The 12,770-nt window shown below is 46.6% G+C and overlaps 1 protein-coding gene across 2 annotated transcripts in view; it reads right to left on the minus strand.

The window, feature by feature from the left end:
- Positions 1-12,770, minus strand: part of TLK2 (tousled like kinase 2) — a 1,564,653-nt gene that overhangs the window by 615,339 nt on the left and 936,544 nt on the right. For both annotated transcript variants that reach the window (XM_078645098.1, XM_078645097.1), the window contains one exon: positions 9,176-9,242. In XM_078645098.1, the coding sequence (XP_078501224.1) occupies positions 9,176-9,242 (67 nt within the window). The remainder of the gene's footprint in view (positions 1-9,175; positions 9,243-12,770) is intronic.

Consider the following 12,770-nt stretch of genomic DNA (forward strand, 5'->3'; position numbering starts at 1 on the left):
GTGTTAAAATGATTGCCTCCCTGGTAGGTGGGGGGAGTGATCCCCTCTCTATGGATTCTGAGTACATTGCCATGAGATGAGGGGCTAGGAGCATAGTGTAATTTGTATTGAAGGCGGTCGTTAGGCCATCAAGGCGTGGAGCTTTATCCGTGGGGAGACTGTTAATCACTTGGTTTATATCGTCTACGGTAAACGGCTCATCTAAATATTCCCTGTGGGCGTTGCTGAGCCATAAAAGCTCCAGAGTCTAAATAAGCAGTTAATTTGTTATCAACCTGTGGTGTTTTGGAGGTATATAATGAGGTATAGAATTCGGTGAAGTGATTGTGTATTTCTTTGGGGCCCTCGTCATCGTCTATGAGTTCCTTTATATATGGAGAGCTGCACAACGGCTTGAGTATGTTTGCGAGTGTTTTGCCGGGTCTGTCGCCTTCTCCGTAACGCCTTGCTGTGGCAAACTTCCCGTGGAATTTGAATTCCCTATTTGATTCTTCTTCAAATTCTGACATCTGATAGGCGTCAGGAGTGAGGCTTTGCTAGTGTCGTATTATTGGAGTTCAAGTGTTCTAAATTCAGCTTCTAGTTTCTGAAGTGAGCCACGTAAGGCTTTCAACACCCCGCCTGGCGAGCTACACACTTCCCTCTTATAGCAACTTTAAATGCTTCCCATAAGACGGAGGAAGCTGAAACTGCTCCCTGATTTAGGGAGTAATACTCAACAATGTCCTCTTTAATTTCAGGGACCATGGTAGGTGCTGTGCGGCGACTGTCCATGTTGCTACATCTCCGGAAACCAGCCAGCGGTCCAGTCTGGACCAGGAGTTATGTTGTGAAGAGATAAAAGTTTCCTCCCGTTTTTGTGGGTTCAGTCTCATCCATATATCTGTCCAGTGACCGTCTGTTATGATCGAGTTGAGTGCATGACATGAGAGAGGGTGAAGAGCACGGGCCGCGCCCAATCTATCTAGGCCATCACAAAGTTTTGCATTAAAATCACCTCACCGTATCACATCCCATAGCACCAGCTCTTGCCCACAGAGCATGAAAGAAGTGTGGGCTGTCCACATTTGGCCCATATATGGCAATCATAACTATATGTGTACCACCTAAAGATCCCATTAAAATAAAATATCTCCCCTCTGAGTCTATATTTGACTGCGTCAGGGTCCAGTCGATCCCCTGGTATATCAGAATTGCCACTCCCCTCGCGTAATTGGAATATGCAGAAGAATGACATTCACCCCAATGCTTGTGTTTCAGTCTGTGTGTATCCGCAGAATTTAAGTGGGTTTCCTGGAGGAAACATATGTCAACCTGTTGTCTGGCTAGGGAAGCATGGACAAGTTGTGCCTTCCTGTGATTGTTAAGGCCACAAATATTCCAAGTTAAAAAATTGTATGTCGTCATCCTGCACGGTCAATGATCAAATGTAGAGGTATTGGCTATATTTTAAGTGTCAGTGAAATGAGAGTCAACTGTCTCAGTGTATCAGAGCATTGTCATGCATATTGCAACCATTGTCGTGTAGATAAGGGACCTAAGCTGTGGTATAGAACCTCGATTAGTACATAATAATGTTGCTTTTGTGCCTCTGCATGAACCAACAAAAACTTTAGAACAACCCCTCCACCCCCCACCCACACTAATCCCCCAAATAGGTAGAGTATTATAGTCCACCCCCACCCATAACCAAAACAGTAAACATTAGTAGTGCTCAAAGGAAGTTCTCCTGGGGGCAATAGGGTCGCCGGCGAACTGCCCAACCTTCCGGAAGGGTGGCTGAGCTTCACAGGGATTTTAAAGGGAACTGCACCACTGGTTCCTCTAGGCCATAGCCTATAGTATGGCAGGTCGAGTCCCGCCACCACCCTCATGTTTGTTACCTGAATAACAAATATCGAAGTCTGAACCCTATTCATCACATAATGTTCAGTTAACCACATGGATCAGTCATTATTACTAAGATATGCCTCCGGAAGTATTGCGGTTAATTGCCGCTGAAGACTTGTGCTTCGATTTATCAATGTGCTTAGCAAATTTAAGCACGGACTTCGCATCAGTGAAATAGTGCGGTACGCCCTCATGTGTGATTTTCAGTTTTGTAGGGTAGAAGAGTCCATATGATGTGCCACATTTCTGGAGTAGTCGCTTAACAGGCCCAAATTCGTGCCTGGCAGCCTGTACTGTGGGTGACCATTTTGAAAAGTGGCCTATTTGTTGAAAGCCGCTTTTGCACTATTTTATTAGGATTGGTAGAGATATTGTAATAAAGGTAGTTTTCTCTCCCGTATGCTTTTTAATTTTCACTCGCAATGCACCAATACTATCCATCACCCAAGCAATAGATATCCTTTGCTTGCAATCTTAAAGTAGGTGACTAAATTGGTCAATCTTTTTCACTCTCCTTTTCTATACTTCCTCTTGTCGAGATTTAAATCGCCTGCACGAAATCTGAACCACATGATCCCCCTCTATTATTAAGAGGTGCTGTGGTAGGAAGGAAGGATGTCCAAGTGATGACACTGACATCTCTTAGTAGTTGATGGAAATCCGACTATTTCGTCATGGTCCTTTACTCATATTTTGCTCTTTTACACTGTGTATATTTGCTGGGTGTTTGCACTCGTTTGTTGTAATTAATTGGTTCTTGCTCCCCTTCCGTTTTTATGACTACCAGGTTTGTTTGTAATGAGTACTAGTAGAATTGGGGATTAAATCTGGTAGGTGGTTGTTAAACTTTCCCTGGGACCCTTCCTCCCTGGTGGAGGAGTGTAGAATAATGTAATCCATTTCACTGGATTTCCTCGGGATCGCATCTCTGTAATTTAGCAGACGTGCTATAATAGGCCTTGGGGTGGCACCCACTGGAGGTCTGGGGGGCCAGAGTCCGAGGTGCTCTCTCCACAATGAAGAAACATGATAGGTCTTGGCCAAATAGTTCGTGCAAGAGATCCACTATAAACATTTCCATTTGTGTGATTGCGGCGGTCTAGGGAACACCAAGGATGCGTATATTGTTCCTCCTTGATCGTGCTTCAAGGTCTTCATTCTTTATTTTTATTACATTGAAGACCTTCTCCATGTGTAATAGGTGCTCTTTTCATTCTACCTGGAAGTCATGAGCATCTGATACCCTATTTTCTAGCTGGCCTAAACGCGCCTCATGAGTGCCCACGCGGCTCCTGACTTGATCAAGTTGGGTGGTGAATTTGTCTAGTTTGTCGTCTATTGTCTTGAGACTGGTTCTGACCTCCAGTAAAATGCTACGTATGTCATCATCTTGTGTGTTTGGAGGATTGTTCGTAGTCGCTTCCGTGTCATGACACCCTTCGGTTTCAGCAGTATGGGTGGATCTTCTATTATCAAATGAACTGTTCATTTGTTTGGTGTCTGTTTTCCCCATTACTGTATGTAATGGTGACTGCTGGAGTGTGTCAGGGATCGTGTGTTTAGTTTAATGATAGCATTACCATGTGAAGTTGGCGTACGACGACTACAGGCTGTCTGAACTCCCTTGAGGAAAGGTGGTCGACTTGTGCTCCTACGCAAGTGCGACACCAGTTTCAATGCAATTTTACATTTCCACCAATCAGCCTGATGCAAAACCTTAATGTGTCCTTTGTTGTGTTGAACCCCCAAGTATGTCGTAGCAATGGGTGGTATTTGCCCCAGGACACAGCCTCGCAAATATCAGTACAGGTCGCAGCCGGTTGCCGTCTGATGCGCGTGCCAGGTAGCGATTATCCCCGAGTGAAAATGAGGGGGTCCAATCTATGACATAGAAAGATTTTTGAAGGCGATATTTAAGAGCTCACATGCTAATGTCTTGATAGCCTCACGCAGGGTTTGTGGGTGAATGAGATTTATTTGCCTAAGGCCTCTCAGCGTCCATAAAGTCACACCGGCTAGCAGATGTACCAGGTGGTGAGGCGGGGGTTCAGGGCAGCGCACCAACCTGTCCGTTATGCAAGTCCCACAGATAAATTGGCCATCCCGGTTTTCTCCGGTGCACAGACGGTGGCCCGGAGCACAGATCACAGCTCCAGCCGGAAAGCACGGGCTCCACCGGTCATCAGCTACTCTCCGATCCCACCAACAGTGCCGCAGAGCGCATACGCCGAGGCGCGGTGTCCTGGATGTCTCCGAGGTGCAAGCGCGACTCCCTCGGCCGGCCCGTCTCTGAGGCAACTCGCTGTCACCCGCTCGCACCGGGCCCGGCTGAACTCTAGGCTGCATCTGTGACCTCGATGAAATGTGGATGGGTCCTGATGAATCGGGTCTGGGACATCACCCTTCCGGCGAAGCCCAAGTTGGTCCCCACAGCTTAGATATGGGGTCTGTCAGCTGGCACGGGCTGCCCCCGTGGTCAGTCACCACACGGCCAGCATCTACGGGAGCGCCGCGGTCCCAACATCAGCGCAGCCGCCAGTTTCGGGCAGTCGATCTCCCACTTGGCAGCAACGGTGAGCTTCGCTTATTTTGCGATATCGGGATCGCAGGCACTACCCCAGTACGATGAGTGAAAATGTGATAAGGGATCGTCCCTAATAGTCAGGATAATTGCCGGAATAGTGGCTCGACCGGCAGAGCTCACCTAAATGGTGGCCATCTTGCTGCATGGCTTAAGCCACGTCCCCTTCTTCGACATGTTGAAAAAACTTACACCAAAAATGTTCGACAAAAAGTTGAAAAAAGCCTGTCAAAAGGTGACAGAGTGTAGTTCTCTACACGGATCTGCACTAGCTGGCGCGGAAAGAAAAGAACTGATGTCAGCTAAGTCTGTGTGGTGAACTCAGCTCCATTCGCGGAGATTGCAGAGTTTTTCGCAATCCGCAGAGTTAAAAAAACTCTGCATAGCAGAGTTTTGTCCTCACTCAACGGTAAGTTGGCGAGCATGAGCAAGGAAAATCCAATGCTAGACCACTTTGAGAGAGCTTACATTTGCACAGACGAGGTTGCCGCTCGAGTAGAACTTCAACTTGAGTGGCAGAAAGAAGCAGTGCCCTATTGCACAGTGCGGGACAAACACCTGGCACTAAAAATCAGTGTAAACTCCGTGAGGTAACCCACTCCACCACTCGCGGAATTCCGTGTAGCTTTGCGCAGTTTCTCTGTCACTTCGCAGAATTCGGCATAGTGGAACTCAACCCGGACTTAATGTCAGCGCGCCGAGCTGATGCCTCTTTAGATGGCGCAGATGTCACAACAGGGGCAACAGCGTTGACGCCACCTACAGAGTCGTAAGGGTATTGCTAGAAGCAAAACCTTCCGGATACAGTCTACCTGGAAAATTCAAAGGTAAGGAATCTGCAGCTAGATGTCTCTATCAGATAGGATAAGCGTCTCGAGAGGAGTTTGAAAGGGGCGCATCCTCCCGCCAACGCTTTTTTCCCTGCATTTAAATTATGCATTTAGCCACGTAAATTATTGTAACGACGTTGCCGCCAAACTTGGCGGAGTGTCTATCCCCGGACTGCTGTCTGCAGACGATACTCTGCTTATCACAAGAACCCCAGTTGGAATCAAGAAACTATTAAACACATTTCAAGATTTCTGTACTTTAACCAGTTAACCGCGGCGTAAAATCCACCGCGGTGCGGGCGTTTCCGTGCAACGGTGGGGCCGCGTTGGCCAACGGATGTGCGCAGCACTACGGAGGTAGTGCTCACGGCGGCGGTGGCCAACGCACGCAGCGAACGGGTTAAGGGGGCTTGAGATTAACACACAGAAAACAAAATACATGACTATGCGTCCGCGTAGATCATTCTGCAAAAATTGATCACTTAGGGGTACACTGCTTGAAGAAGTGCACCATTTCCTAACGTGGTCTGCACATACAGAGAAGAGTAAGACCACTATTGTACACAAAACAGCTACTATTGGAAGGAAGTATATCGAGTAAATAGGGCTGCAGCTAAGTTGGCTGCATTATACAGGGCAGAGCCCCTTCAGCTCCACTTTTTGTCAGGGAAAATCATTCTATTGGATCATTTTTTTCTTTACCCCAGTCCACCCTGCTCATCCCTGTATACTTTGATCTGGCCTTTAGCCGGACTGATGATCTGGCAATACTGAGACCCTAGCTTATTGAATCAGGGTTTGGTCTATGCTGGAGCTGGAATCCTTTGGACAGGGACTCAGGGAATTGGTTACAATTGGATAGGAATTTGACTAACCCGTGGTTGTTGCACGTTACAAAATGGCTTCATATTCTGTGGCTGGAAGCCATGTGGTCCATGTGGTCCAAGAAATGATTTTGTAGGGATTGTCAAAGCTGAATATCATTGGGGTTTGGACAGAGATAGCCTCACTGGCAGGTTTCTGATCAAAAAACCACATCCGCTATTTGAAGTATACCTTGATGAGGTTAATCCTTACTGTGCCAGAAGACATCTCATTAAGTTTAAGGTTGGTACCCTGGCATTGAAAAGCTATACGTGTAAATAGAATGGGGAGTGCCGGACCAAAAGGTTTCGTCCTGTTTGTTTGGATTGGGAGGAAACTATTGCGCATGTTTAGCTGCCCGCTGTAGAAATGTGCTAGAGGCAAGTGGTTGAAACCATATTGCCAGAATCTAGGGTTCCGGCATTATTTCCATGCCTTCTGTATACTGAGCTTTGAAACAAGCAAGCTAATGGTTTTTTGCTTGAGCAGATTTTTAATAGCAGTGCGAGTGACTAGGAAATATCGGGCTCACCCACTTTAGCACTTGAGTGTACTGGTCACGTGGTATCAAGTGAACCTGCAGTCCTTTACCATCTTGGGCTGGAAGGTTTGGACGCAACCAGAAAAACTGGCTTTAGCATGCTGTACGTTTCTTGATTTGTTGCAAAGTGCTGCGATTTTATTTTTGGTCCCATGCCTTTTATTTTGTTTTAATGTAGATCGGTTTACCGCACTTGCACTTTATTATTAAAGTGGACGGGTGAAACTCTGTTGGATATGCACTTTATACTGTACAGAGAGGCATGTGAATAGTTATTTGTATACTACCTTGGGGAGGGTCATGTCGTGATTTTTATATTCCTTTTTAACTTTGCTGTTTTAACCTTGTAATTTGGAGCATATGGTTGGTTTGTAATGATGTATTTTATGTATTTGCTTTTATGGTTCTAGTGACCGAAATAAAGTATTCGACTATTGGTCTTCTTTGTGGAGGCAGCAGATCAAGGGGAGGAAGTGGAACCTCAGCTGTCATTGGGCTCAGCTTAGTTCGAGGTTGGCCCATCGTTGACTCCAAGTCAGAGAGCATCTGGGGATCTCCTCATCCAGCGTCAATGGATTCGGTACAGGCGTGTAAGGCCTGGGGCCTGGTGTGAGCGATGGCACCGGAGGCAAGGCCTGGACCGGAGGCGTTGTGACAGGCTCAGAGGGACCAACTGGCGCCGTGGGTGAACACGCCGGAGTACTCCAGAATGAAGGCCTCTCGGCTCCCTGGGGTCTGAATTTGAGCCAGAGAGTCTCAGCAAGGATCCGAAGAGCCGGAACATGGCTATGCAGGGCTCTTCATTCTGTTGTGGAGTGGCAGACGGCCCCAGAAACTCAGGTTGTGCAAGAACCAGATCCGGGATAGTCTCTGAAGTCGAACAGCAACTCAGGGTTGAGACTGATAGCCGCGGCCCCCCTCCAGCCCCATCTCAGGAAAATTCAAGTGGTGAGAGGGGGCCTAGTCGCTCTTCAATGTCTTGTTCTTCTTTTTGGACGTACCGGACAATTTGGATCATGACAATGACTGGCCTCTGAAGCGGCTTCGACAACTCCTGAGGGGAATGTTACCAGGACCTAACCTTCCACTTGGACCACAACTTAGATTAGTCTCATTGACGAATCTACTTGAGCTTGCACATGTAAAGTTTCGACTCATGGTCTCGGATGGTCTTTGGGTTCATCGAAGTACAGTCATTGCAGGCCTTGGAGCCGTGAATCTACCTTAGGCACACCTGATGATGATCTGTCACAGATATTTATTTGCAATACTCCCTACAGCACTTAAAACCGGTTGCTTTCTGGAGACACTGCATGCACACTGTTCAATTTGGAGAAAATATCAAGGTAAGTGTCTTTGAGAGATGAGAGAGAGATCTGGATTCGCGTCTGGTGGTGCAGAAAGAAGGGACTGATGTCAGCCAGTGGGAATGGCACCTATATGGCACCTATATAGGCTTCACACATTTCCGAAGTGGAACAGCATCAGTGTGGTGTTAAACAGTGCCACATACTGGCACAGAAAGGTACTGCTGAAATGTTCCCAGATCTAGCCTGATACCTAGGGAATAGAACCACCGATTTTTGCATCGATTTTCAATGAGTTAAAGAGGTATCTACTTTTGATGCATATTCTATGCCCACAGTGGATGATTTCATTGAGTTACTGGGGTCAGACAAATGCATCAGCACCCTAAATTTCACAAAGGTATATTTGGCAGTTTTTGGCCTGTTTCATTTTAAAGTGTTTCCATTTGGGCTACACAGAGCTCCAGTGACATTTTAAAGGCTTGTGGATCAGATCCTAATATTTAACCAAAATTTGCCAGCTGCAGATCTGGATTATATGGATATTTTGAGTACATATTTGGAGTCCCATTTAAAGCATTTGGGCTTGGTACTGGAAGCATAAAACAAGCACAGTTAACAGCGAAACCACCTAAGTGCACCATAGCGGCAACCCAAGCTGTGAAGAACAGTGTGAGGAATTAACTAATGATCAGGGGATATCCCATTGGGTTAAATTTGTGCATTGACATTTATCATAATACAGATCCTGCCTCCAGATCTGTCACTGGCCAGTCAACAATGTTCAAACTATTAGCATCCACAGTTGACAAAGTTATCACTTGCTATGAAAGTTCTACTGGCCAAAAGTGCTGTAGGATGCAGGACATTCAGCAACACTATATATATATATATATATATATATATATATATGCAGGACCGAACTGCAGTATACATCAATTAGTATGTGAGAATAGCACCACACACAAAAGTAAGAGGGTTAAAGAGAAGTAGGATGGGGAAAACCTATAGTGACGTGGAAAGGGTATGGGTGAATGCAGAAAAAATACAAATTAGAGTAGAATAACTCAAGTAGTTGTGAAAGACAGAGGTGTGTGGGGTGTCACAAACAAAGAAAAAATGACAATGGCACTACATAAATACTAGGGTATACTGCATTTACCTTTTTGAGATGACCTAGCCGAAGTTTAAAGATTTCCTCCTGTTCATGGTATTCAGCCAGTGTTAACCTGTTTAAAAATACAATACAAAAAGAAAATGTCAGAATGGTCTATTCCTACTGCAGAAGAGGAGTACCCTGGGTTAACCGGACCGGGCTGACATGTGGTAAGGCAACATGGTCAATATATTTACTAGTGGCAGCTGCGGACTGCAAAAAAGGGGTGGGGTGTATAACCAATCATTGAAATTCATTATGAGAGAAATCAATCCTCTTAAAGAGAGCTTGTTTTTTTAAAAAATGGGTAAAATAGTGAAACCTTACATCTGAATTTATTTAAGAAACTCAAAATAAACAATTTTAATACTTGTTTCTGAAGTAAACTCATAAAATAGTTCAAAGAATTTCTGGTTGACAAAATGAGAACAACCCTCCTGATGGGTATCTGCAAGGGGTCTTGTCAGATCATAGGACATTCTTCCTGTAATGTTTCTATGTTCCATAAGCGGCTCGGTTTAATCGTGAATTGCTGCTCATTAAACACCCACATGATACCCAGTTTAATTAGCCACATGCTAGCAAATAAAATGACCACAGCTGGCAGGTTCTGCATACATAACATAGCATCTTGATAAGGTACCAGCTGTTTGGAGCATTATGTGTTTTTCTCTATTGGCAATGCGTGGCATTTTTCATGCCCATGTATGAAATTTGATAAATAATTTGAAAGCCTATGCCATGCTCTCAGATAGTGTGTGTGCATATGCTTGTGTCATTTTTCTCTGCCTGTGTGTACATATGAGTCAGCGTTTGCACGTGCATACGGTCTGTCAGCATTTGTGGGTATCTACTGTATTTGTTTGCTAGTCTGATTTCTTGATGCTCACTTACTACATTTGATTGTGACTCTGTTTTCTTGGTTTGTGTTGAGTGCTGAGGGAATATTCCCATTTCATCATGGCTATGTCACATGCACTACTGGCATTGAGACAATGCTCTGCCATGAGTGCTGTAAGAAAGTGGCTCTAAATATACTGGACAATAAGGCAGTACAGTGTGCATAGAGTCCACTAACCCCAAAGGTATAACAGAGGTTAAAGCTAGAACTGACCTTACTCTCCAAAGTGGTAGCTTGGACGAGCAGTAAGGCAGTACCAGAGGACAGTGTAAAGCATTTGTTGTACACACTCAGTCAGCAAAAGGTTTCACACACTCAAGAACTGAACTCTAGGCCAATTATGTTATATCCTCAGATATAGTTGTTTTATTTTTAGAACCAACAGTTATAAAAATATACTTTTCAAGGTACGAGTACTCTCATGTAAATACTTTGCAGAGGAGCAATAAGTTTGTACACACAATAATTACAGGGTAGCTAATAAGCAATACAGTTCTGAAACACACGCTAGCATTGAGCTCAATGGGTTTTTCATAGGAAAGTACAGTTTGGTAGTTCCAGGACTAGATCTAGATTCAGTCCTGGGGTCTAAGCTGAAACCAGATTAGCAAAAACGTTTTAGTTACTGTGATGAATTTCCCTGAATATAAAGCTGTTTTAAATGTTCACACTTAGAAACTTTTCAAGGTGATTCTGACAATGTTATCCAATGGGAGGAAATTCAGGTTACAGGTAAAGCACGATCGCTTTACTTTTGTAACTCAGCACTAGTCTCCTAGGGCCAGCACTGGGTGCTTAACTCAAAACAGGTAGGTAATTGCGTTTCAATATTTCGTACAGTTTTTAAAGCATATTTGGAGTTTTCAAAAGTAGACACTGAAGAAATTTCATAGAAAAGCAGACAATGGGTTCCTCTGGAGAAAATACAGGTTACTAGTAAACCCGCTAGGGAGGACTTTTGCGGTTCAGTACTGGGCTGAAAGGTACAGTATTGGCTTCTCTCCTGATCACAGGTGAGTATGTTCGAATTCGGACTTTGGCTGATTTTATAGGAATATTTTCAGTTTTCAAAACTTCACACGAAGAACATTTTCGAGTCAAAATTGGTCAATGTTATCCAATGGCAGGTAAGTGAATTACCGGCTTCCAGGTGAGTACTTGGTTGGTGAAGTTACGGTTCTGGGCGTAGACTCAGGGGTCCCCCAGGGTCAGGTGAGTACAGTTAGTTCAGTCCCAGCGGCAGCCGGGTGCAGAGGGAGGTAGGCCCAATGTTATCCAATGAGGGAAAGGGGGCCTTCGGTTGGTGGCTGCTGGCTTGCAGGCCACGCGGCTCCGGGAGCTGGGCTCCTGGTCACTTGCTCTGGGCAAGGGGGCGGGGGAGGAGAAGGATAGGGCAAAGAGGCCATAGCAAGCGGCACTCGGGCGGATGGGTGCAGGGTGCTTTTGAGCCGTCGGGCGCTCAATTCTATTCAATGAGGATCTTGAAAAAGGAACAAAGGCTGCAGGCTCGGGGATGGTGACTCTCCAGGGGCGACCAGCACTTCGAGAGGTAAGTTGGGAGGATGGAGCACAGGTAGGTACCCCAAAGGGAGTCACAGGGGGCCGCAGGGGTGTCTTTTTTTGGGTCGGAAAAGCTTACCCTCGGCTGGTTCCCGTTGGGGTGGCCCCTGGTTCTGAGTCTGCAGGCGTCGGCTGGTTCGTCGAGGAGGGTCTTTGGGCACTGGACTTCGAGTCCCAGTTGCCGGGGGGACGTCCTTGTGGTTTTGGTTCTGGTTGGCCTGGCCCGGGCTCGGCTGGTGCAGAGTGGGCTGGTCCGGAGCTTCAAGGTGAGCACCAGGTGGGGTGTTGCAGCAGAACCTCTGCTGATGGGAGTCCCAATCTTCGAGAGGGTCAAAGCAGGCAGGTCCTCTGGGTGTCCCAAGGTTGCTGTCCGGGGAGGTCGCCGGGATTAGGCAGGAGCAGGTTCCAGGATCAACAGGCCGGTAGGGCTGGGGCCAAGTCAGTTGTTGTTGTCCTGTTAGCAGCTGCGCGGCGGGTCTTCTTCTTGATCTTCTTTCTTCTTTTGATATCGGGATCTGAGGAAAGAAGGTTCAGGGAGCCCCTAAATACTAAATTTAGGGGCGTTACAGGTAGGGCAAGGGCAGGGACCAATGGGTCCCTGTACTGTGGTGAGGACACCCCCTAGCCTGCTCCTCTCCTGTGGGAGGGGGGCAGGAGCCTAGCTGGGATTGGGCAGGGCTCCCCATCTACAAGATGGACGGAGCCCGGGGTCGTGCTTCACCTCGCCTCCTCCACGCAAAGGTTGTCACACCCTCCTTCCTGACGTAGTTTTTCCCGCCAGTCTTCCCGCCAGAGTGGGGGTAGAAAGGGTGGGGGGCCAGTTGCTGGGTACAGCAAATGGTCTGGAGAAGCTCCCAGAGGCGGTATGCCTTTGAAGCTTCCCCCTGTCCATCCTGGGGAGGAGACATAGCACCTCGCCCAGGATGTGCATTGTTGCATGCCCAGGAGAGCGGGGGGCTCTCCAACCAGGGGTTCAGCAACACGTCTGCTGTGTGGCAGCCTCTGCAGCCACTCAGCCCAGACGTGGATTGTAGGTTCGGGTTTTGGAGGGCATCTCTAAGCTGCCCTCTCGTGCATCTTACATTAAATCCCACACTGGCATCAGTGCGGGTTTAATGTGCTGAGAAGTTTGGTACCAAA

This window comes from Lissotriton helveticus, chromosome 5_1 (assembly GCF_964261635.1).
Source record: "Lissotriton helveticus chromosome 5_1, aLisHel1.1, whole genome shotgun sequence".
Taxonomy (NCBI): Eukaryota; Metazoa; Chordata; class Amphibia; order Caudata; family Salamandridae; genus Lissotriton; species Lissotriton helveticus.